This window comes from Rattus norvegicus, chromosome 2 (assembly GCF_021556685.1).
Source record: "Rattus norvegicus strain SHRSP/BbbUtx chromosome 2, alternate assembly SHRSP_T2T, whole genome shotgun sequence".
NCBI lineage: Eukaryota > Metazoa > Chordata > Mammalia > Rodentia > Muridae > Rattus > Rattus norvegicus.
In genome coordinates this window covers 161,880,034-161,906,973 of record NC_141535.1, presented here as the reverse complement: position 1 = coordinate 161,906,973, position 26,940 = coordinate 161,880,034, and the positions used below count along the sequence as shown (strand labels likewise).

The window sequence follows — 26,940 nt, the reverse complement described above, 5'->3', positions numbered from 1 at the left end:
AGACTGGGAGAACACTCAATACTTTCACTAGAGAAACTTACATGTTTGAGGGTTAATTGAAACACAAAACAGGAGTGTCCTAGTAGAACTCACCGTCCTGTAGAGGCAACAAGCAGGATCAAGAGAGAAATGGAAAGATACACCATGAACCTGTTGTTAACATGTTTATTTGATTTTTCCTTGTTATCACCTGTCATCCAGGTTTTGAGACTCTGGGATATTCAACACCAGCTGTCCATTCAAAGGATAGCTTGTTCTTTCCCCAAAAGTCAGGACTTCAGGTGCCTTTTCCACTTTGATGAAACCCATGGACGACTTTTTATCTCCTTCAATAATCAGCTTGCCTTGCTGGCCATAAAAAATGAAGCCAGCAAGAGGGTGAAGAGCCATTTGAAGGCAGTCAGTTGTGTCCTTTACAATTCGCACCTGAAACAGGTAAAGACGCTTTCTTCTCTGCTGCTCTCCCGACGATTCCCCACAGTCAGTGGTGCCTTTCCCCAGCTCGACCGCAAACAAAACCAAAGGCAGTAGCCTCCTGTTAGAAACAGAAATCTCCTCGATCCAGAGTAAGGATCACACCGATCAATAGCTACCACAAGGATAAATATTTAGATCGTAGTTAGGTATTATGTTGGTTTAGTAGAGTGATGGATGTAGGTTCTTCCGTCCTTTACTGAACAAGAGCAAGAAGAATAGACAGGCCAACATGTGGGAAAGACCACAGGACCCTACACAAAGAGCTGCAGGCAACTAAGGAATTCTGAGAGCGAGAGAAATAGTCTTCCCTAGAGAAGAGCATGCATTTGGTTACCCAATATGAAATGGTCAGCCCCCAAACTATACATACTAGTTTCATTATATAGACTGAGCAGGTTATATTTAATAACACATACTCATATATATATATATGCACATGTAACATATACGTATAAGTATATCTATATATAGTAACATATATGCATTCAAATATATGTATATAAAATATATATGATGTAACAATAATTTTTGAAAAAGGTCAGGAATTTGAAAGAGAGCAAGGAGATACTTTATGGGACGGTTTAGAGGAAGGAGACAGAAAGGAGAGATTATGTAATTATATTTTAATCTCAAAAATACAAGCTACAATGGTGAAACTAGTAAACAGCACACGGCAGGAGATGACTGCACTGCCTCGTGCTCTTCTGCAGTATACGTGTCCAGGTGGATTCAAAGAAGAATTTCAGTTTCTGTCTGTCACAGCAACAGCACTGATAGAATTATAAGGAAACACAGCCCACAATGTAATCATACCCTGTCTTCTGTGGTCTCTAGTTCAGATTTTGATCCAAAATGCAGGTGAATCTGGTTATAAAATCCTTTTTAATGTTCACCACCCCCTTGTATCCGAGTGGAAAGTTCTGAAATATGCATGAAATGTAATTAGCAGAGACCTAATTTTTTTCCCGGCATATTTTACACCAGTGGCTCAAAGTGGCAGCGTGGAATGTATTCATAAGAAAATGATTCAGTTAAATGGGATTCCACTTGGTATGCAGCCCGGGTGTTGTTTGTCTCTCCACCACTTTAATGACATTGCAGCCTTTGCTTATGGGGTTGCTACCTGAATCTCAATGAAGCTTGCCTCTTCTGGGGCCTGATGCCTCACAGACCCTGGCCAGGCAAACTGGTAGAGGGGTCAGCTGTGAGACTGGTGGCAGAAGCAGGCACCATTGACGTTTAGCCTGCTGCCATCGTCCAGTCAGGCACAGCATAGTGGGAATGATGCAGAAAGCAGACCTCCAGCTTGTGGCCAATTAAACAATAAACTCCAACCCTTTCTTGCTTTTCAAGGCTAGGGATGCTTCTGCACTGGCTCAGGAATGAGTAGTTCAGATTTTGTGCATGGGGTGGAAAGCACTTTGTTAGTAATGAGCATTGTGTCATGTCACCATTTCAAACACTCTGTTTTCAGGTTATTCTTGGAGATAAAAGTCCTTGACAAAACAATTCAGTGCAAATTCCATCTGCACAGAAACATTCCCCCGCACATGTTTTTGCTGAACTTTATGAAGGCAACTGGTTCATTTGGCTCCCTGTAGCCCCTGAGAGCTGGCTGCATTTGATTCCCAGAGAACGTTCTGTTAATTGAGACCTGCAAAGTGAAAATGCTAGGTTTGTGTGTAGAACTTTAAGATCTCTTGTTGATTAGCTTTAAGATGAAGCCGCATTTGGTGAGGAATTCAGCTTGCAGGACACAGAAAAGTACTGGAATCTTCCACTTGGGAGTTGAAAATCAGCCGAAGTTACACAGGCAGGCTACAGAGACAAAGGGAACGCACTTGTAAGAAGCTGTAGGAAGGAGAGTCAAGTGCATCTCTATTTGTTGCTACATTTAACATCAGCAATAACTGAAAGACATGAATGCATATCCAAGCACACAGATCTGTGTATTGCTTCAACTTCTTTTCTTAGCCACTAAGCTAAAAAAAATGCTTTGAGATTACATCATAGGAGTTCATCCCAGAGAAGTGCAGAGAAAACGGTTTCCACACAGTCCCATCAGTCAGTAGCAAGTTACTATTTTAGAATAGCTGAACAAGCAAATATGTCTATTTTTGGACATGTATCAGGTGTAGGGAATGAAGCAAAGATTAGTAAGCTGTCACCTTTATCTGCCAAGTCCCAAAAGCTCAGGAAGACTGTTCTCTAGGGCAGGCCTGAATTGTACGATCAGACTGACTGTTAGGTAGATACTTATCACAAAATGGAAAAATAATAAAGAAAAAGATGAGAAAGAGTTAAGGGGCATTTCCAGTGTTCCTTGCAAGCTAGCATGGAAATCTCTAAGAAAGAGATAGTTCCAGTCAGGAAATGCAGCAGGAGCACGAATAAAGTTTGGTGTGCACTGTGAATTCAGGGGGACAGTTTTAGTTTGGGAGTTCTTGAGGAAACCTGGATTGGCTACACCTGTTACAAGGCTTGAAGGTCACATACAGATTCTGCTCAGCGATAATTCCACTTGGTCACAAATAAATAATGAACAGATTAAAGGTCAAAAAGAGTTCTCACGATATGATCTCAATCTTGGGAGATTCAAATCTTCGGGGAATCTGAGATGTCAAGAATATTATTCTTGCCAGTTTCTTTGCAAGTTTACAACAGATCTTTCTAGAGTCTACATGATGCATGATGAAATAATTGTTCTGGCAGTTAAGGGAATGTATGATCTTATATTATGTTTTAACAGTTAATAGTTTAATTATGCAGTGTAGCAAATGCATGTGTTTTACTGTGTATAAATGAAAGCTACTTTGATTGCACAATGATTTATAAAACTGTGAAGAAATATCAAGATCAAAAGTATCGAGAGCCATTGGGATAGAAAGTTGGGAGTTAGGATGGTGGGCAGAATACTGACCTGACTTTCCAAAATGTGCATCTTAGAGGATTAGAAAATCATAATGCTGCCCTCTCCAGGGATGCCTTCTTAAGTCTGGCTGCTGATCTCTTCAAAGCAATTCCCTGACTGTTGTTCTATTTACTGGAAAAATTCTGCTTTAAGCAATCAGATGCTCTTACTAACTTCCTAGAATTCCTTAATCTTTTGTTTTAAACATGTGTCAGGAGATAGATGTTAAGAAGTCTGGGATGTAACCATTGGGCCCTACTCTGTATCTCCTTTTGTCTCATCTTTAAAACTTACCTTTTGTCTAGATTTGACGACAATCTTCTCTTCTATCGTGGTTTTAGCATTCTGCCCACATTTCAATGTCCTCTTGTTCCAGCTGGGCTTCTGAGTGGAAGCCTCACCTCGGCCTCCAGTAAAAGCAGCCTGGCATAGTTCTGTGAATTTATTTATTTCTGTGTTGTTGTTTCTTTTCTTTTTTCCAACTCCTGTCTAAGAGAAGGTGCTAAGCCACACAGAGTCTATTAAAAACACCGCATGTCCTCACAGCCAGCCAGAGACCTGACGAGGAAGACCCTGGAAAGTCATTTTGAAAGAGTTAAAGCAACTGAAGTAACTCAGTGGGCAGTTTTCCTAGTGTTTGCACAGATTTTTTAAAGGAGGGTTTTCTTAAAAAAATCATAACAACAGGAAATTTTTAAAAAGTACGTATTTTAAATGTCATATGACATAGAGTGGGCAAGATTTCTGCTTCATGATTATGAATGACCCCCATCTTGATGATGAAAGTTCATGTCACTTTACAAAACATGACGTCAATTGTCTTTTACCTTTAATATATTTTATTCAACTTGGATCTTTAGGTGTCCTTGAATTTTGACATAAATATGTTTACTATTAGAATAAATAAGCCATATAAAACATCTGTAGACACTGCCTGCTAATTATAAGAGACTAAAACAATATAATGAAGCTCAACTAAGGAAGGAGCTGCCTCAGAGGCTTTATCAACAAGATGTTTTTATTTTTTTTTGTTTGTTTATTTTGATAGGGCCAGTTGAGACTTTATTTTGGAAAATACAATTGAATTGGGTTTGGATGGAAGGCAGGGGCCATTGGGATATCTTACATAGGAAAGTCCTCCCTAGGTTGACCAGAGTGTATGGCTGATCCTCTGCAGAGTCTTTTAGTCCCTGGATTCTGCCATACAGCTCTCTCCCCTGTGACCCCTGAGCAGCTGCAGGAGCTCTGGCTGGCAATGATTTCAGTGGCCATTCAATTGGGCAGGATATCAGAAGATTCGGATACCAGACTCCATCGGAGGTTTCAATCTTCTTCATAATTATGGCCTTAGTGAGACTAAAATTACCGGAGTCCCTGAGAGAACTGAAGCTGGGCTGAAGGGAGGTTTAGGTGAAGCCAGGGCTGGTAAAGCTAGTGAGTCCCCCATAGGCTGAGCTCAACCCTCCTGAGTAGCCACTCGTGGTTTTCATATGGATACTCTAATTTTGTATCCCAGTCTCCACCCTGCTCTTCTCACCTTCCAGCAGCTTGCAGTAAGTGGTGATATCGATGTTGATTGTCATCAACTCCTGGTACTCTTGCAGCTGCCTGACCATGACCTGCTTGGCCCCGTTGCAGGGCAGCCTATAACTCAGCCAACTTTACATTGGCGTCCTTAACGGGTATCTCCCCACATTGCTAGGCATCAGCCATGGAAGTCTCCAGGACTACCTTGTGGCCTTTGAGACTTTCAATCTTCATCAGCAGGCAGTTGGTGTTGCGGCTCATCTCAGAGATCTGACTTTGTGAGTCACAGACCATCCTGGTGCTTCCCATATAGGGTCTGCAATTCCTCATAGTTAATCTGGTACTCAGCTTCAGCCGGAATGAGGTTGGTGATGTCCTCATAACGGGCACAAACTTCAGTGATGATGTTGTCCATGTCCACAGAATGGCTATTGTCCGGGGATAACACCACAGACATGAAACTGCAGCTTATGGATCTCTTCTTCATGGATCTGCATCAGTAAGCCCTTCGGCCGCATTCCAGTTTCACTTTCTTCGTATATGCTTCACCAATTATTTCTTTTTTTTTATTTTTTATTAACTTGAGTATTTCTTATATACATTTCCAGTGTTATTCCCTTTCCCGGTTTCCGGGCAAATATCCCCCTCCCACCCTTTTTATGGGTGTTCCCCTCTCCATCCTCCCCCACTTGTTGCCCTCCCCCCAACAATCTAGTTCACTGGGGGTTTGGTCTTAGCAGGACCCAGGGCTTCCCCTTCCACTGGTGCTCTTACTAGGATATTCATTGCTACCTATGAGGTCAGAGTGCAGGGTTAGTCCATGTATAGTCTTTAGGTAGTGGCTTAGTCCCTGGAAGCTCTGGTTGCTTGGCATTGTTGTTCATAAGGGGTCTTGAGCCCCTTCAAGCTCTTCCAGTCCTTTCTCTGATTCCTTCAACGGGGGTCCCGTTCTCAGTTCAGTGGTTTGCTGCTGGCAATCGCCTCTGTATTTGCTGTATTCTGGGTGTGTCTCTTAGCAGAGATCTACATCCAGTTCCTGTCTGTCTGCACTTCTTTGCTTCAACCACCTTATCTAATTGGGTGACTGTATATGTATGGACCACATGTGGGGCAGACTCTGAATGGGTGTTCCTTCTGCCTCTGGTCTAAACTTTGCCTCCCTATTCCCTCCCAAGGATTTTCTTGTTCGCCTTTGAAAGAAGGAGTGAAGCATTTACATTTTGGTCATCCCTCTTGAGTTACATGTGTTCTGTGCATCTAGGGCAATTCAAGCATTTGGGCTAATAGCCACTTATCAATGAGTGCATACAATGTGTGTTTTTCTGTGATTGGGTTACCTCACTTAGGATGATATTTTCCAGTTCTGACCATTTGCCTACGAATTTCATAAAGTCATTGTTTTTGATAGCTGAGTAATATTCCATTGTGTAGATGTACCACACTTTCTGTATCCATTACTCTGTTGAAGGGCATCTGGGTTCTTTCCAGCTTCTGGCTATTATAAATAAGGCTGCGATGAACATAGTGGAGCACGTGACTTTATTATATGTTGGGCATCTTTTGGGTATATGCCCAAGAGAGGTATAGCTGGATCCTCAGGCAGTTCAATGTCCAATTTTCTGAGGAACCTCCAGACTGATTTCCAGAATGGTTGTACCAGTCTGCAATCCCACCAACAATGGAGGCGTGTTCCTCTTTCTCCGCATCCTCGCCAGCATCTGCTGTCACCTGAGTTTTTGAACTTAGCCATTCTCACTGGTGTGAGGTGAAATCTCAGGGTTGTTTTGATTTGCATTTCCCTTATGACTAAAGATGTTGAACATTTCTTTAGGTGTTTCTCAGCCATTCGGCATTCCTCAGCTGTGAATTCTTTGTTTAGCTCTGAACCACATTTTTTAATAGGGTTATTTGTCTCCCTGCGGTCTAACTTCTTGAGTTCTTTGTATATTTTGGTTATAAGGCCTCTATCTGTTGTAGGATTGGTAAAGATCTTTTCCCAATCTGTTGGTTGCCATTTTGTCCTAACCACAGTGTCCTTTGCCTTACAGAAGCTTTGCAGTTTTATGAGATCCCATTTGTTGATTCTTGATCTTAGAGCATAAGCCATTGGTGTTTTGTTCAGGAAATTTTTTCTAGTGCCCATGTGTTCGAGATGCTTCCCTAGTTTTTCTTCTATTAGTTTGAGTGTATCTGGTTTGATGTGGAGGTCCTTGATCCACTTGGACTTAAGCTTTGTACAGGGTGATAAGCATGGATCGATCTGCATTCTTCTGCATGTTGACCTCCAGTTGAACCAGCACCATTTGCCAAAAATTCTGTCTTTTTTCCATTTGATGGTTTTGGCTCCTTTGTCAAAAATCAAGTGCCCATAGGCATGTGGGTTCATTTCTGGGTCTCCAATTCTATTCCATTGGTCTATCTGTCTGTCTCTGTACCAATACCATGCAGTTTTTATCACTATTGCTCTGTAATACTGCTAGAGTTCAGGGATAGTGATTCCCCCTGACGTCCCTTTATTGTTGAGGATAGTTGTAGCTGTCCTGGTTTTTTTGTTATTCCAGATGAATTTGCAAATTGTTCTGTCTAACTCTTTGAAGAATTGGATTGGTATTTTGATGGGGATTTCATTGAATCTGTAGATCACTTTTGGTAAAATTGCCATTTTTACTATATTAGTCCTGCCAATCCATGAGCATGGGAGATCTTTCCATCTTCTGAGGACTTCTTCAATTTCTTTCTTCAGACTCTTGAAGTTCTTATTGTACAAATCTTTTACTTGCTTGGTTAAAGTCACACGGAGGTACTTTATATTATTTGGGTCTATTATGAAGGGTGTCGTTTCCCTAATTTCTTTCTCGGCTTGTTTCTCTTTTGTGTAGAGGAAGGCTACTGATTTATTTGAGTTAATTTTATACCCAGCCACTTTGCTGAAGTTGTTTATCAGCTTTAGTAGTTCTCTGGTGGAACTTTTGGGATCACTTAAATAAACTATCATATCATCTGCAAAAACTAATATTTTGACTTCTTCTTTTCCTATCTGTATACCCTTGACCTCCTTTTGTTGTCTGATTGCTCTGGCTAGAACTTCAAGAACTATATTGAATAAGTAGGGAGAGAGTGGGCAGCCTTGTCTAGTCCCTGATTTTAGTGGGATTGCTTCAAGTTTCTCTCCATTTAGTTTAATGTTAGCAACTGGTTTGCTGTATATGGCTTTTACTATGTTTAGGTATGGGCCTTGAATTCCTATTCTTTCCAGGACTTTTATCATGAAGGGGTGTTGAATTTTGTCAAATGTTTCTCAGCATCTAATGAAATGATCATGTGGTTTTGTTCTTTCAGTTTGTTTATATAATGGATCACGTTGATGGTTTTCCTTATATTAAACCATCCCTGCATGCCTGGGATGAAGCCTACTTGATCATGGTGGATGATTGTTTTGATATGCTCTTGGATTTGGTTTGCCAGAATCTTATTGAGTATTTTTGCATCGATATTCATAAGGGAAATTGGTCTGAAGTTCCCTTTCTTTGTTGGGTCTTTGTGTGGTTTAGGTATAAGAGTAATTTTGGCTTCATAGAAGGAATTCGGTAGTGCTCCATCTGTTTCAGTTTTGTGGAATAGTTTGGATAATATTGGATAATGTTGGTACGAGGTCTTCTATGAAGGTCTGATAGAATTCTGCACTAAACCCGTCTGGACCTGGGTTCTTTTTGGTTGGGAGACCTTTAATGACTGCTTCTATTTCCTTAGGAGTTATGGGGTGGTTTAACTGGTTTATCTGTTCCTGATTTAACTTCGGTACCTGGTATCTGTCTAGGAAATTGTCCATTTCCTGCAGATTTTTAAGTTTTGTTGAATATAGGCTTCTATAGTAATATCTGACGATTTTTTGAATTTCCTCTGAATCTGTAGTTATGTCTCCCTTTTCATTTCTGATTTTGTTAATTTGGACGCACTCTCTGTGTCCTCTCGTTAGTCTGGCTAAGGATTTATCTATCTTGTTGATTTTCTCAAAGAACCATCTTTTGGTTCTGTTGATTCTTTCTATGGTCCTTTTTGTTTCTACTTGGTTGATTTCAGCTCTGAGTTTGATTATTTCCTGCCTTCTACTCCTCCTGGGTGTATTTGCTTCTTTTTGTTCTAGAGCTTTTAGGTGTGCTGTCAAGCTGCTGACATATGCTCTTTCCTGTTTCTTTCTGCAGGCACTCATGGCTATGAGTTTTCCTCTTAGCACAGCTTTCATTGTGTCCCATAAGTTTGGGTATGTTGTACCTTCATTTTCATTAAATTCTAAAAAGTCTTTAATTTCTTTCTTTATTTCTTCCTTGACCAGGTTATCATTGAGTAGAGCATTGTTCAATTTCCATGTATATGTGGGCATTCTTCCCTTATTGTTATTGAAGACCAGTTTTATGCTGTGGTGGTCTGATAGCACGCATGGGATTATTTCTATCTTTCTGTACCTGGTGAGGCCTGTTTTTTGACCAATTATATGGTCAATTTTGGAGAAAGTACCAAGAGGAGCTGAGAAGAAGGTATATCCTTTTGCTTTAGGGTAGAATGTTCTATAAATATCTGTTAAGTCCATTTGGCTCATGACTTCTCTTAGTCTGTCTACATCTCTGTTTAATTTCTGTTTCCATGATCTGTCCATTGATGAGAGTGGGGTGTTGAAGTCTCCTACTATTATTGTGTGAGGTGCAATGTGTGTTTTGAGCTTTAGTAAGGTTTCTTTGACGTATGTAGGTGCCCTTGTATTTGGGGCATAGATATTTAGGATTGAGAGTTCATCTTGGTGGATTTTTCCTTTGATGAATATGAAGTGTCCTTCCTTATCTTTTTTGATGACCTTTAATTGAAAATTGATTTTATTTGATATTAGAATGGCTACTTCAGCTTGCTTCTTCCGACCATTTGCTTGGAAAGTTGTTTTCCAGCCTTTCACTCTGAGGTAGTGTCTGTCTTTGTCTCTGAGGTGTGTTTCCTGTAGGCAGCAGAATGCAGGGTCCTTTTTGCATATCCAGTTTGTTAATCTGTCTTTTTATTGGGGAGTTGAGGCCATTGATGTTGAGAGATATTAAGGAATAGTGATTATTGCTTCCTGTTATATTCATATTTGGATATGAGGTTATGTTTGTGTGCTTTTCTTCTCTTTGTTTTGTTGCCAAGACGATTAGTTTATTGCTTCTTCTAGGGTATAGCTTGCCTCCTTATGTTGGGCTTTACCATTTATTATCCTTTGTAGTGCTGTATTTGTAGAAAGATATTGTGTAAATTTGGTTTTGTCATAGAATATCTTGGTTTCTCCATCTATGCTAATTGAGAGTTTTGCAGGATACAGTAACCTGGGCTGGCATTTGTGTTCTCTTAGGGTCTGTATGACATCTGTCCAGGATCTTCTGGCCTTCATAGTTTCTGGTGAAAAGTCTGGTGTGATTCTGATAGGTCTGCCTTTATATGTTACTTGACCTTTTTCCCTTACTGCTTTTAATATTCTTTCTTTATTTTCTGCGTTTGGTGTTTTGACTATTATGTGACGGGAGGTGTTTCTTTTCTGGTCCAATATATTTGGAGTTCTGTAGGCTTCTTGTATGCCTATGGGTATCTCTTTTTTTAGGTTAGGGAAGTTTTTTCTATGATTTTGTTGAAGATATTTACTGGTCCTTTGAGCTGGGAGTCTTTACTCTCTTCTATACCTATTATCCTTAGGTTTGATCTTCTCATTGAGTCCTGGATTTCCTGTATGTTTTGGACCAGTAGCTTTTTCCGCTTTACATTATCTTTGACAGTTGAGTCAATGATTTCTATGGAATCTTCTGCTCCTGAGATTCTCTCTTCCATCTCTTGTTTTCTGTTGGTGAAGCTCGTATCTACAGCTCCTTGTCTCTTCTTTTGGTTTTCTATATCCAGGGTTGTTTCCATGTGTTCTTTCTTGATTGCTTCTATCTCCATTTTTAATTCCTTCAACTGTTTCATTGTGTTTTCCTGGAATTCTTTCAGGGATTTTTGCGATTCCTCTCTGTAGGCTTCTACTTGTTTATTAATGTTTTCCTGTGTTTCTCTAAGGGAGTTCTTCATGTCTTTCTTGAAGTCCTCCAGCATTATGATCAAATATGATTTTGAAACTAGATCTTGCTTTTCTGGTGTGTTTGGATATTCCGTGTTTGCTTTGCTTGGAGAATTCGGCTCCGATGATGCCATGTAGTCTTGGTTTCTGATGCTTGGGTTCCTGTGCTTGCCTCTCGCCATCAGATTATCTCTAGTGTTACTTTGTTCTGCTATTTCTGACAGTGGCTAGACTGTCCTATAAGCATGTGTGTCAGGAGTGCTGTAGACCTGTTTTCCTGTTTTCTTTCAGCCAGTTATGGGGACAGAGTGTTCTGCTTTCGGGCGTGTAGTTTTTCCTATCTACAGGTCTTCATCCTTTCCTGTGGGCCTGTGTCTGGAGTTAACCAGGCAGCTCACTTGCAGCAGAAAAGTTGGTCTTACATGTGTTCCGGAGCTCAAGTTTGCTCGTGGGGTGTTTTCCTCTGGCGTCAGAGATCTGTGCAGAGTGCAGTCTCTTCTGGTTTCCCAGGCGTGTCTGCCTCTCTGTAGGTTTAGCTCTCTCTCCCACGGGATTTGGGTGCAGAGAACTGTTTATCTGGTCTGTCCTTTCAGGTTCCGGCGGTGTCTCAGGCGCAGGGGTCCTGCTGCTCCTGGGCCCTCCCCCACGGGAACCCAGAGGCCAGGCCGTGTACAGTTTCCTCTTGGGCCAGGGATGTGGGCATGGGTGGGCAGTGTTGGTGGTCTCTTCCACTCTGCAGCCTCAGGAGTGGTCACCTGACCAGGCGGTGAGGTCTCTCTCCCACGGGGTCTGGGAGCAGAGAGCTGCTGCGGGCCGGGATCCACGGGTTTGGGACTCCTGGTAAACACAGGACGTGCCTGGTCCTAGAGGAATTTTGCCTCTGTGTGTCCTGAGTTCACCAGGCAGTTCTCTTGTAGCAGAAAAGTTGTTCTTACCTGTGGTCCCGAGGCTCAAGTTTGCTCGTAGGGTTCTACCTATGAGCTCTCTGCAGCGGCAGCAACCAGGAATATCTGCGCCGCCGTTTCCGGGAGCCTCCGTGCACCAGGGTTCCAGATGGTGTTTGGTGTTTTCCTCTGGTGTCAGAGATGTGTGCAGAGTGCAGTCTCTTCTGGTTTCCCAGGCGTGTCTGCCTCCCTGTAGGTTTAGCTCTCCCTCCCAAGGGATTTGGGTGCAGAGAACTGTTTATCCGGTCTGTCCTTTCCACCAATTCCTTCTTGATGAGCGCTAATTAATTCTCCATCTCTGTATGCTTGTAGATCTCATCCTCATACTTATTCTTGAAGTCCTCCACCAGGCCCTTCATGTTGCCGAGCTCTGCCTCCAGTTTTAGTTTCCACTGGCCCAGGGCTTCCAGCTGCCTGGGAAGGAAGCTGATACAGCTCTCAAACATGGAGTCCGTGTTGCTCCTTGCTGTCTTCTGTTGAGGCAACAACAGCAACAAGACGTCTCTGCCATCTTGTTATGCGGCTCCAGAAATCATACCTTGTCAGTGAAGGAGGCAAACTTATTGTTAAGGTATTTAATTTACTCCTTCTTCTGAATGAACACAGCCTGGATGTTGGGGACCACCTCCAACTTCACAGGGCTCACTGCCCACCCGGACAAAGCTGGAAGAGCTGATGTGGGCACCAGGTGCACTTGTGTACGAGCAACTGCTGAAGGTCCCGGGTCAGAGGTGTACGTCTTGTAAGATTTCTCAGTCACCCTGGTGGACATGGTGAAGTGTGGTGTGAAGGCAGCAAGCTGAAGGCTTCGGTTTGAGAGCCAGCTGAGCAGCTGCTTTTAGGCTGCCATCAACAAGTTTTAAAACCACGTTGTGCAAGAGACTATCTCACACAGTTGTGGCTGTGTGACCTACATTTTAAATTCAATAATATATTGGAATATTCTTTAGAACTAAGTAATATTATCTGTCTCTATGTCTCTGTCTCTGTGTCTGTCTATCTCTGTGTCTGTCTCTCTCTGTCTCTGTCTCTCTGTCTCTGCTTCCCTCCCTCTCTCTGTCTCTCTGTCTCTGCCCCCCCCCCCCGTGCTCTGTGTGTGTGTGTATTCCAAGACCAGAGGTTGTTCATTTGGTGTCTTCCTCGATATATTTACTGAGATAGAACCTCTCAATGAACCTATAATACATCAATTTTATTAGTTGCAATAACCAGTCTGATCTGAGAGTTCTTTCTCCACTTCCAGAGCTCTGGGACTAAAGATGGGTCACCATGCACACATATCCTTTACATGAGTGCTAACCATGGTCCTCATATTTTGATATCTGACATTTCACCTGATAAATCAACTCCCCAGCACCTACCTCATAATATTTTTAAAAGGCATTGTAATATCTCTTGTTATCTTATTTTACGAATCCATTTTGACAGTTATTTTGCCCTTATGATGTTTTTCTATATAAATATATTCATAGTCATGATTTTATTGCTTAGGGGAAATTCTTGGAAATGGATTTCTAGGTTAAAGGATGTCCATATTTTATAATTAGATACAGAGCCTGCCTCTTGAATTTTAGCATTGTCTGCCCTCTAGGAGCACACATATTAATCTCATCTATGGTCATTTCAAGGCATCCCACTGACAGTGGTGGCTTCCTTCAGTGCTCCCAACAGCCTTGTCTGTGTCCCTATAAGCTACCATAGGACATGGGCTATGCAAATTTGCAGAGTTGGACTTGTGACTTTATCTCGAATGGCACTGAGTTTGAGGATCGAGTCTCAACTGAAATAATTCATTAAATATAAAGCCACAGGCCCTGCTTTTCTTTTGCATGTCTTTTATTTTGGAGGGGATAGAGAAGGATTGAATTGTTTGAGATTACCAACAGTTTAAGTGTTACCTCTCTTGGTAATTACACAATTAAGGGCAAAAGTTAAGGTAGAATTGAGGAAATGCTATCTCTACCTTAGAAGACATACCACCTTCTTAGTATTTGTGTTCAGGGCCGAATCTGTAAGATTCCCTTTAAAAGAACAGAGAAGAACACTAATCACACTATTCTTTTTTGATGCCTTATTGTTAGGCTACAGGTGGCATGAATTTTTAATTAACATAAGATTTTGTCATTGGTCAGATCAAAACTGTAACTGATTATAAAGCAATCCTGAGGCTGCATGATAAAGGCTTACTGCCTACCGCAGCCTTACACATTGTACCAGGACACACACATACACACACACACACACACACACACACACACACACACACACACACACGGGGAGAGAGAGAGAGAGAGAGAGAGAGAGAGAGAGAGAGAGAGAAAGAGAGAGATACACAAAGATACATACACAGGAATGCACATATCTATACGCACACACATGCACACACATGGTTGTATGCTCACCTGTACACATACTTATTGCATATTTGGAAGGCATAACATGCTCATAAAAGGACAAAAATATAGCAAATATATATATACATATACATACATATATATATATATATATATATATATGTGTGTGTGTGTGTGTGTGTGTGTGTGTGTATTACCCTCTTCCTACTTTCCTACTCAGATATTTCCTTTGGAGGCAAGCGGTATGAATTTGATGAGCATCTTTCAGGGTTATTTTATTCATTTTTATAATGTAAATGTTGCTCTTATTATAATGTATACAATGTAAATATGTTTCTAAAAGCTTGATTATGAATCCAGAGGTGGGTTTCTGGGAGTGACTGAGAGGGACAAGGTAGACTACCTCAGGTTTTATTAATTGAAACAGAAAAGCCCTTCTTTGGGTCAGGCAAGGAGGTTGCCTGTTTTTTTTTTTTTTTGTTTTTTTTTTTTTAACTTGAGTATTTCTTATTTACATTTCGAGTGTTATTCCCTTTCCTGGTTTCTGGGCAAACATCCCCCTAATCCCTCCCCCTCCCCTTCTTTATGTGTGTTCCCCTCCTCATCCTCCCCTCATTGCCGCCCTCCCCCCAACAATCTAGTTCACTGGGGGTTCAGTCTTAGCAGGACCCAGGGCTTCCCCTTCCACTGGTGCTCTTACTAAGATATTCATTGCTGCTACCTATGAGTCCACGGTCAGTCCATGTATAGTCTTTAGGTAGTGGCTTAGTCCCTGGAAGCTCTGGTTGCTTGGCATTGTTCTACATATGGGGTCTCGAGCCCCTTCAAGCTCTTCCAGTTCTTTCTCTGATTCCTTCAACGGGGGTCGTATTCTCAGTTCAGTGGTTTGCTGCTGGCATTCGCCTTTGTATTTGCTGTATTCTGGCTGTGTCTCTCAGGAGCGATCTACATCCGGGTTGCCTGTTTTTGAAATGAAATATGTACAGAAATTTTCTGACCAGTAATTTCCCACCAACTCCACCTAGGAGGCACAAAGGAGTTTCTTCACTGGTTTCCTCACGGTCCTCCATGCCTAAGAGGCAAGGACACCTGGCAATTTTAAGCATCAATAAAATAGGTAACCAAAATCCCTGGGGACTGCTCTGCTGCTGCCGGTAACCATGAAAAATAAGTAAGAACCTGGGTCCATCCTGTCAGCTCCCCCTCACTCACCCGAGAAGCAGAAGCAAGGGTCATAGACTGGGTCCTGCAGGAGTGACTTTTACCACCAGGTTCCAGAACTGCAAAGAGCCTCTTTCATGACCTCAGAGGCAGGCTCCATAGTAGTACTGGGCCCTAGAAGGGAAGCCACAGCTCAGAGAGGCTGGTCACCATGCTGTGTCACATAAAGGGAACTGAAATTTTAATTAGACTCTCACAGAGGAACCCATTTTCTGCGTGTGTTGATCCACCAGCCATTATTTTGAGATCAGTTTACTAAAATGGCTGGTTAGCCTCTTCAGCCATTGCCCTACCAAATCCAACCCATTTTTAATTCAAATTCTGGTTTTATGCAAGGACTGACCTTACTGGGATTCCCAATCCATATAGGGAAATGTATTGTTATGAACACATTTCTGGATAGAACTACAGGAGAGGTAGGATCCATGAATTATTTTATTCTTATACAAATGAACATACCACACACATACACACACACACACACACACACACACACACACACACATATACATGTGTTATATGTGTGCGTATTATTCTATATATGATGTTCCTTTAAATGACTATATAATATATATTTAATAATTCTAAGTGTTCAAGAATATACCTTATAGTAAGTGCTTTTGTTGTAGTGGCGAAGTGGATCTCTTTGTCATACACGCTGTAGCTTCAACCAGTGGCTTCTTCCCCCCACCACATTACATAGGCTTTGTGTGCATTCTTGCTATGACTTGGAGGGTTCTTGCATTGCTAGTTCTGTTGCCCGAAATTTTTGCCTCCCAGTTATCTGCATCAGTCATCCTCCATGCCAGTAAGGTCTTACCTCAATTTCAAACCCATCCCAAGTACTCTCTGCTTTCATGTGAGCTACATTGCTCTCAGATTCTTAAGACTACCCAGCATCATTTAAATTCTTTTTCCTATCTTCCTTTATCAACCTTCTTCATTTACCTTTTGTTTCTCCTCCCCACTTCCCTTGCTTTTTTCCTTCTCACAAAAAGTACTGAGTATATTTCATTATCTTGGGGAAGTATTAGATACTCAGCCTTGCACATTGTGGGTGATAAATGAATTCAAAGAATTAATACGAACAAGCATATTACAAATTAACTGGGAAAAGGCAATGTTTGATAAACAAAATTTATAGATGGAGATTGTCTTAAAATATTCTGATCCAGCATGTATGCCAGTTCTTAGCATGCCAGCCTTCCCCATGTTTCCCTACTTACTGAAATGTAACTTCTAGTGGTCTGATGCAAAATGAGAATGAGGGGAGTAACCTGCTTCTTGTGGATCATAAATAGCAGGGAATAAAGACATAAATTTATAAGCAGCAATTAAGTAAAATATCTCCATCGCCTGGTAGTCAATGGTTCTGCTGCTATCACTTTTGATTCCTGCTGTTTCTTAGACCCCTACTTGGGATGCATATGAAAGATGATTCACTTTGCCTGCTATTTGTGGAATTGCAAGAAGACAATTAGGTGATGTGGATATAGCTTCCAATTTCTTGCAATTGTCTGATTAACTGTGACAGCCTCAGATGAGAGGCACAGAGAGAGAGCCCATATATTCCTAGACACTTATTATCTCAGGTACATAAAATGGATTTTGTTCTTGTCAGAGCAGATCTGCTCTGCACGTGAGGCCCATTTGCACTGGAATGCGGATATTAGGTGGGGCCACTTCTGTTCTGCAGGTGAAGGGTAAGTCAACATTGCCTGTGGCTTACTCCTCTGATAAAATACAACTGGGCTTAAACTGCATAATTAAAGAAATTTTCTGTCATCACAATGAAGCACAACAGTATGTCACCAGTATTTATTCTTTGGCTTTATTACGGACAACAATAACTAGCTAAAAATAAAGTCCCTAATGGCCTGTGGTTAAATTACTTTCCTAATCTGCCAACTGACATTAATCGTACTCTTCTGTTACTAAACATGAAATCTTCTCAGCTCCATTTTTATTCGAATGCGCCAATGTTGCCCTAAAAGAGCAGATTTGAATTAAAGCAGTTGTATGTTTGTGACATGGTTGGTTTCAATGCACTGCTTTCTTGCTGACAGCAGCGGAAGGCAAATCACCACATAATGGAGTTAGGCTGACCCTCTGCTGTTGTCTCACTTGGTTCAGATTTCATGCAACATTGCTGAAGGAGCAGAGGAAGGCGACGAAATCTGATGAGTAGTGTGACTAGTGTGCCTGATGACTAGTGTGCCTGAGCTCAAGCAGAGGGATGGGGAGGGAGGTTCAAAGCAGCGAGAGATGAACAGTACTGATGCCAGAACAAATGTCCACATAGGTGAAAGGGTAGTGGGGCAAATCTTTTGGCATGGATTTTAAAACTGAACTTTCATGTGTGTATCTGTTGGGGAATATTCACCTTTCAGTACCGAACAGCATAGCATGTAATAGCTACTTAAAATCCTATGTTCCTTCACAAGCATTAGCCTTTTTTAAAAAGGTCACCATCTTACATTTTCCTCCTGCTTAGAAAAAGCTGCATTTCTTTATAGAGTATAGAATCTAAACTCCTTAGATTTACATAACACTGTCTTCTGTACATCATGTGGTGATTTTATGAAGTAATTTAAAACAGATGTGTTTACCTGTCAAAAACCTGCGTAAGACTTGACCTCTCAATAATCCATCATGGTTGTAAAAGAAGCTCCTGAAGCCCCATCCTAGTTGTGGAGATTTCATTAATAGTTGCTGATGGAGAGTGAATCACACTCTTCAGGGCTGTGGGGACTGGTAAGTTGCCATCGTTGCTCAATTAAATAACCTCCCTTGCTAATACAGGTAACTGTAAATATAGTACATGTCACACAGAGACGTGTGCATGTCTCTCTCTCTCTCTCTCTCTCTCTCTCTCGGTGTGTGTGTGTGTGTGTGTGTGTGAGACAGATAGACACACACACACACACACACAAGAGAAGTGCAAGACATGATGGGATGAAGACTTGCTTGAAGAAGGAGTTCATTAGGAGTAGAAAGGGGCTGAGAGATGTAACACAGAGGATGAATAAGATCAAAGCATTTCATATATGTATAAAATGACAAAAGAATAAAACAAATAATAATTATGTAAGGTAATAATAGCCATGACATAATCTGAAATTTCAGTGTACATTGAAATCTAGTTTCTAAAATTATAATCATCCTCACTCATTATTGTGGTAGCAGAAAGTTATATATTACTTTTCTTAAATTCATTTGAATGTGAAGGAGAATTAGTCACATAACAGGCCAAACAAATACAGCTTAAAAGAGTAACATGGCTAACTTTTATAGCCTCTTTGCAGCAAAACCATATGTTAGAGTTATAAATCAACAACTATTAGCTTCTTTAAGTCTTTTAACAATGTTTGGCATAGCTGTTTTAATTATCTCTGCATCACAGATGGGTAAAGTGAGCCTACACAGGTTAATTAATATGCCTGAACTCCATGCCCACTTTCTGACAATTAACTGGGGAAACAGTCAAACTTGAGCATTTGCTGGAGAATCTGGGTCATTATACAACAAAATCAAGTGGAAATAGTCATGTACTCGGGATGATGAAGTATTGCCACATTATGTCAAAAATACAAGTCATTCAGCTTTGAAGTTTCATCTTACTTTAATAATAATGTTTTTATGTCATTTAAAGAATCATTTAATCAGAATTATAATTTCAGAGGACAAGGCTTAAAAGCATGGTGATCCAAACTCTTTTTCTGGTTCTTCTGAGGTAACTTTACCAATGTCTTGTCACTTCTTTCAAAGTCCCCTTTCTTTTCTACCTTGGGAATGACATGATTAGCCAAGAAACTCTTTTTTTTTTTTTGAGTCAATTTTTGTTTAATGCACATTCAGAAACCCTTCACTGTTGCCACATTTTCCATAACCCTCACATTGGGCACAGCACATTGATAAACTGTTTGTCTTGTCACTGAGGGTGTGTCCTCTGAGTTGCTCTCAGCTTTTCTTGGCCTAGTTAATTAGCTGGGAAAGCCTCTTGAGGAGGCACTGCCGGGTTATTTGGCGACAGTTGTTGTTGTTGTTGTTGTTGTTGTTGTTGTTGTTGTTGTTGTTCTTCTTCTTCTTCTTCTTCTTCTTCTTCTTCTTCTTCTTCTTCTTCTTCTTCTTCCTCTTCTTCTAATATTATAATGGCACTTTTAATATTTTTTCCATTTTTATTAAATTGGGTACATTTACATTTCAAATGTTACTCCCTTTTCCAGTTTCCTGTCCATCAGCCCACTAACCCCTCCCCCTGCCCTTCTATAAGGATGTTCCCCTTCCCAACCACCCTCCCCTTAACCCCCAATAATCCCCCACACTGGGGGTACAACCTTGGCAGAACCAAGGGCTTCTCCTTCCACTGGTGCCCAACAATAGGCAAGACACTCTTACATGGATGATTCTAGTAAGCACTACGTGGTCGTCTTGCAGCCCTGCTTTGTTCTCTTTCTTCTGTTAGAGGTACCTTTAAAACAAAAGCCTTTGTAACAGTTTTTTCTTCTTAAATATTAATGACCTTCCTCTCATTTTTTAATTCTTGAATTTTTTGACAATTGAATATATGTATGTAATTAATATACTCTGACTACTCTTAACCCCACCCACTTTAGTCTGTATTATCCTCCTGGCATACTCTCTTCTGCCTGTATGTTACATGTGTCACATCTATTTGTTTTGTGACTCTTATTTCAACGAGAATTGTCTGTGTTATAACAAGTTTGGAATTTTCCACTGTATCACACAGTTGGATACAAAACTTAATGCCAAAGTTTGTTAGGGAGAGGTTGGACCTTCTATAAACCCTTCCTCAATTCATAATTGACTATAGATAGAACCAGTCTTATGAATATCCTATCCAAACAATCACAGCTGCTGTTAAATCATGCTTTCAATGACTATGTTCTAGCTAATATCAACTCAACACAAGCTAGAATCACGTGAGATGAGGGAACATAAATTGAAAAAAAAGTCTCCATAAGACCAGACTATAGGCAAGCTTGTAGGTTATTTCATTAATTAATGATTGATATGTGAGGTTGTGGCAGTTTGAATGAGAATGGCCTCCATAGGCTCATGTGTTTAAATGATCAGTCTCCATTAGTGGAACTATTTAGGAATGATTAGGAAATATGGCCTTGTTGGAGGTGGTGTGTCACTGGGATGGGGTGGAGTAGATTTTCAAGGTAAAGAAGCCCAGAAGCCCATGGCCCAGAGTGTCTCAAGTGCCTGTCTCTGTCTGTCTGTCTGTCTGTCTGTCTGTCTGTCTGTCTGTCTGTCTGTCTCTGCTGCTGCTGCCATTCAGGATGAAGCTCTGAGTTACTGCTTTATCACCATGCTTGTCTGCTCCATGTCATGATCATTCACTAACCCCCTAAAACTATACGGAAGCCCGTATTTTTTTATGAGGTGCTTTGGTCATGGTAGTAATTATAGCACGGAACAGTTAATAAGACAAGGGCCATCCACTGTCGACACTGTTACTCCTAGGCTGATGGTTCTCAGGGTTAGAAGAAACGAGGCTGAGAAAACCATGAAGAACAAGTAAACAGCAATCCAGCCTCAGTCCTCTGGATTCCTGCCTTCAACTACTGCCCTGGCATCTCACTGTGACATACTTATAAGCTGTAAGGCAAAAAGAACCCTTTCTTCCCCACACTACTTTTGGTCATAGTGTTTTACCATAACAATAGAAACCCTAAGACATCTACCCTTTTTGTTGTTCACATACTGTAAGATTGGTCTTCATTGAATTCCTTACTGCTTCTCAATAAGAAGTCCTCTTCTCTTCTAAGCAATATTTTAAATTTCATGGAGTTCTATAATGGAGTAAAAGTAGACCACACTATGCCAGTGTCTTCATGAGTGGCAAAACTAATTATTAAATCTGGAAAACAAGAACTAACAAAAATTATTAGTAAAATCGTGGTCCAAAAGTGCTTTATAAGATTAGAAATAATCAGTAGGATAATTGGTGCAACGTGCTGCCATGTCCAAGTCTTTTATTAATGAGTGCTGAGACTAGAACTAAGGTCTTTGTGCTACTGTGGCAAGTTCTTTGTAGACTGAGTCATCTCTGTAGACCTTCCTTGCAGTGTTAAATACATAGATTTAGAGTCCTTGATAGCAGAAATCAGTCACTAACATCCTCCTACCACAGTCTAGTGGCTCAGCAAGTATCTGTACAATGCATGGATGAGTTTATGATTGCCACCAATTCCATCTTTTCTAAGGTACATTAGATTCCCCCAACACATGTGATTATAACAATATAAACTGTTCTCAGTAAGTTTACATTTGAAGGATGAAGCTTACCCCATAACCAAAAGAGGAAATACTCATTTTCTCAAAATCTAGTTATTACCATAGATAAATTACTGTCTACGTATTTATATGCTTACCATTTTTCATTCATAAATTGGATCTCTACAGATTCACTGGCAGAGTGGTTTTAGCAAAAAGGTGCCTCACATGGTGTGTTCTTTATTAAGAGGACAGAAGCTGTTGGCTTGGTTCTATCAAACCCTCATATTATCATTTTTATCATATTTAGTCTTGTACCTCCTAGCATTGGTTTATTGCTTTCCTCTTGAAGTGTATATGTGCATTTTTATTTAACCTGTGCTCTTTGTTTTTAGTGACACACAAATAATTGTAACACACACACAAATCTGAGCAAAGAGAAAGAGAAGTTGTAATGGCATAAAACCACAACAGTTCCAGTAACTTGTTGAAATTAACTATTTCGATAATGACTAGAAAAATGCCTCTCTCTTTAATGCTATATGGGAGTAGATCGCAAATAAAAAGTTTCATTTTGTTTAGTAAATAATGCCACAGTACCATAACCATGAGGCTTGTCTTTCTAAACTAAGTGAGAATGATTTATATGTTTATGCAGTGAGGTATTAAGCCAAGATGGCCTTTAGACACTTAGCTGAATGATGGGTAAAGGAAACAGATGCCAACCTTCTCTGATAAAGAAGATCACGACTTCAGCTCAGCCCTAGAAAAATGAAATGTTATCAGCTTAACAAATAGAAGGAAAATGCCTTACCAAAATGTCCTTAATTTTCAGCAGTGAAAGTGCATAGTGTAGGTGTTTTTATTGAAATGAAAGTCATAGATCCTGAAACTATATTTAATTTCTCCACTATGTTATTTTCTCCCAGGTAATCAGCTCTGATGTGGGGTCTACTGTGTCCTTTTGGATGATAGAAACTGGGCAGAAAATCAAACAGTTTGCTGGTTGTCATGGCAATGCAGAGATCAGCACCATGACCCTGGATGCAAATAAGACAAGGCTTTTGACTGGCAGCACCGATGGGACTGTAAAGGTATGTCCAAAATGAAGCTTTTTCTACCCAGATATAAGAAGGCTACAACAGTGTGTGGGGAGACATAGCTAAAACTTGACTTGCTTTTGCCTTTTTGGCCTTGCAAGAAGAAAGACAAGACCAGGTGAGAGCTAAATAAACCAGACAATAAAGAAACTGTTAGATTGATGAATAAATGAAATGTTTCAGAACAAAATAGTTGTAAAAAGACACAGCTAGGCATACTTACTCAGAAAAGGCTTTTCCAGTGCATGGCCACTTTGGAGAATAAGAGGCCAGAATAATTTTCACATGCTTCAGCCAATATCTCTAGTTTTCCTTTTTTCCCCCTAAATTTATGAAATGAGGAATGTGACAATATAATAAAGGCTTGTAAACAGCAGTAATATACATTTTTTAAAAAATGAATACTTAAAAGTAAACATATTTAATAACCTGCATTTTTATTATATGAAAGCAGTGAGGTGGTAAGATGGGATACTAAAACCGTAATCACATTTTTCCATCCTCAACTAACAGTGTCTTTGTTTTTAGTTTTCTTATGTATAACTACCATTTATTTCTTCTGTGAGGAAGAATATATTTTTCTCAGCATCATAATCCCATGTTCATGTAAAGCCAGATCTACACACCAGAAAGTATTCCTATCAGTGACACTTCTCAGTGCTGTGCCAGGAAGAGAGCTGTGATTGGAGATGGCTCGTGATACTGTGAAACAACATAAAGTAGTTTCTTGAATAAACTTCCCAGAAAGCTTTGTGGATATGTACAGACTCTACCCAAAGTTAGCTGCAAAAGTTCAGGGAAAGACCTGGCTGATTATCATCAGCATGAAGGGAGCTGAGGCAGCTTCCTCATGGATATCAATTAATAGAAAATGTCTGTGCAAGGCTACACCAATGATATATATATATATATATATATATATATATATATATATATATATATATATATATATATATATACTAGAGATTGTGGTATAGGGAAGCCAACTGTACCCAAGATATCAGGTACAATGTGAAAGTCTCTAATCCCCCTGGTCCTAAAAGATGAGATGAAATGAAAGAATGGAAGCTGAAACTGGATTGTTAGACAGGCAAAAGGAATCAGCCAGTGACTCATTATCTAGTCCTGTAGTATGAAACCAAGGCAGATATAAAGCTTATGTAGAAATAAATCCCTTATGTAGAAGGAATTCATTACAGAGTCTAGGGTAAGGCAAACCTTGTAGATATCACCAAATAATCCTTGAAAAATAATTCATAGAACAAAGAATAATCATAGAACAAAAGATCCTGGACGGATCTTTTCAGTATTTCCTTTCGGGAATTTTTTAGTTGATCAGACAGAGTGAGAATCATGTACAGAGGAAATCATGTGGCATGGATCTAGAGATTAGTCAACCTGGATTCTCTGTAGAAGCCTGCACATTGTAGAGGTTGTGTAGTGGCTTCAGAGATGGCTCAGCAGTAAGAATTGTTTCTGCTTTCAGAAAACCTGATTTCAATTCCCAGTACCTGCATTGTACAGTTTATAATGGCCTGGGACTCTCTCCAGGGAATCTTCCTCTGGCCTCCAAGGGTATATGCACACATATGTACATATATAGACAATGATACACATTTATATAAACTCATACTAAAATAAACCTTAAAATATAGTTAGTAGCATAATTCCTGAATTTTAATATATATTTTAAAATATTGTGTATTTTTATAACAATCACACAATACAATCTGAATTCTGGCAGCCTCTCTACTAGACACATTAATAAAAGTCGAACATCTTTGAGCAATTTTTTGTGAAGAAATAAAAATGAATGACAGTTTGCAACCACATTTATAATTTACAATCTCAAATGAGAAGCTATGTGATCAAAGAATTAACATGATGTTCCATTTATAATGGTTTTCAAGGATCTGAAAGCAAATTAATCTTTGAAGTAGTGTCTACACAGAGTCTCTGTATGCAGCTGTTCCCCTGAGGATAAGAGTGTTGTTGGTTTCACATCCATTTTTCTGCCTAGAAGAGCTATTTTTGCTATACAACAGATTCCTGTACATGCTGATCTGCAGTGCCTTGCTCGGTCCTGGACATTAGTTTATATAAATAATCAACATAAATACATAATGATGTTTATCTAGTTCTACAAAATTGTTAATTTGAACCAGACACTTTTTTAAAAGTCTCTCCCCCCCTCTCTCTCTGTCTCTCTCTCTGTCTCTCTCTGTCTCTCTCTCTCTGTCTCTCTCTCTTTCTCTCTCTCTCTCTCTCTCTCTCTCTCTCTCTCTCTCTCTCTCTCTCTCTCTCTCTCTCTCTCTCTCTCTCTCTCCCTTCAAGATCAAGTCCATATATTACAATTGAGGGCACTGCAATTCAAAGAGTTAAAGCACCTTCATCAAAGAGAGGTTCTATAGCTGTGAGAGTTTTAGGCGAATGTAGAAATATGCAGACAAGTCATCTCTTTTGTATCCATAGAAGGTGTTGCTGAAGATGGAACAAGGACCTTCCACATTATAAGCATGTTCTTTAACTACTGAACAGTGTTTTCAGCATGATTTATTTCCTGGTGGTTAAATCAGATGATACTTTAGGGTTTATAAACAATGCTACAGGGTATGGCTGAAAGGTGCTGTTTTACAAGACAGAGTGTATGTGTGACATAAGTTTTCAGATGTTGAACTTTGAAGTTAAAGAGTGTATTAATTTTAATTTTGATACATAGTGCCAATCTGACTTCTGCATGGTATTTGTCAAAATTGTTTCATTTTAGGGCTTTGTTCTAATTGCCAGTGACTTAGTAATTGACTCTATAAAAGTATATCTGTTGACCCCGTCAACATCCCACAGCTGGAGTACAGAGAGTAGAACCACTCCATTTTTACTCTTTAAGAACAGACATGTCAACTATGTCCCCATGAAGTTCAGTCAGCAAAACACGGCATACCCAGCACATAGTGATTGTGCTTCAGGACCTGAATCTGATGTTTATTCCCTCAGCCATCCTGTTTCTCTGGTTTTATTATCAGTTCTTCATTGCTTGGGCATCACTAATTGCATCTCTAGTCCTAGTTGAGCAAGTTCAGCACATAGTGATTGTGCTTCAGGACCTGAATCTGATGTTTATTCCCTCAGCTATCTTTAGGAAGTAAGGCTTCTTTATTGTAAAGGAAGACAAACAAATAGTCAGGATTTCAATGGGTTCTAAAATATTCAATACAACAGATACTGGAGGTCACTAAAAATAATATGGATGTATGGTCATATAGACATTTCCCCTCCCAGAAAAAATCATGGTAGATTTTCCAGCAAGTACCAATTGGCTGTCCTTAATACATACAGTTCCTAAACTATTTACATAGCAAATAACTTAGAGTTTCTGGACTGAGAGCTCAGTCATAGTTGAGTGCTTTATAGTTGCGATGACAGTTGTAAGACAGATTGTGACCCGTGCCCCCTAATCCATCATGTGTTTTTAATAAACGTTCTTATGACCTCCCCTCATTGTGTTACACCAGTTTTCAAGAGTGACTCATAGAATGCAAAACATTTCATTATATTTACCCATTTATTTAAAAATATAGCAGATGATACAGATAAATTGTCAGTTGGAAAAGTCTTCAGGAAGGCATGTGGACAGGGGCACGGGGCTCCAATGCTTGCCTTGTGCTGGGAAAGACCATATCTTCCAGGTCCATCCATTGTTGACCTTTTTTGAAATTCTATAATCCTGTTTCTCTGGTTTTATTATCAATTCTTCATTGCTTGGGCATCACTAATTGCATCTCTAGTCCTAGTTGAGCAAGTCAAATTTCAATTCTTTCCCACAGAGGTTAGAAGACCCTCATTCTCAATTCTCTAATGCCTTGTTTTTCTTTCTTGCAATTATCCCCTATGTATTAATGTGAATGCTGAAAGATTTGTCTAATTATAACATAACCTACAAGAATTATTTTTTAATGCAGATTATGTTTCCCTTATAGCTTAGAGTTTAGTTCACAGGTTCTTAACCTGGGGGTTATGACCCCTTTAAAGTGGTCAAATGACCCTTTCATGGGTTTGCCTGAGACCATCAGAAAGCACAGGTATTTACATTATG

At 40.0% G+C, this 26,940-nt stretch overlaps 1 protein-coding gene and 1 pseudogene across 16 annotated transcripts in view; one reads left to right on the top strand and one right to left on the bottom strand.

The window, feature by feature from the left end:
• Positions 1–26,940, top strand: part of Wdr49 (WD repeat domain 49) — a 209,652-nt gene that overhangs the window by 104,008 nt on the left and 78,704 nt on the right. For 8 of the 16 annotated variants that reach the window (XM_087630728.1, XM_087630735.1, XM_087630731.1 and 5 more), the window contains 2 exon segments: positions 202–435; positions 22,677–22,841. In XM_087630728.1, the coding sequence (XP_087486854.1) occupies positions 202–435; positions 22,677–22,841 (399 nt within the window). 16 annotated transcript variants of the gene reach the window in all.
• Positions 4,661–5,433, bottom strand: LOC134485679 (keratin, type II cytoskeletal 8-like; annotated as a pseudogene).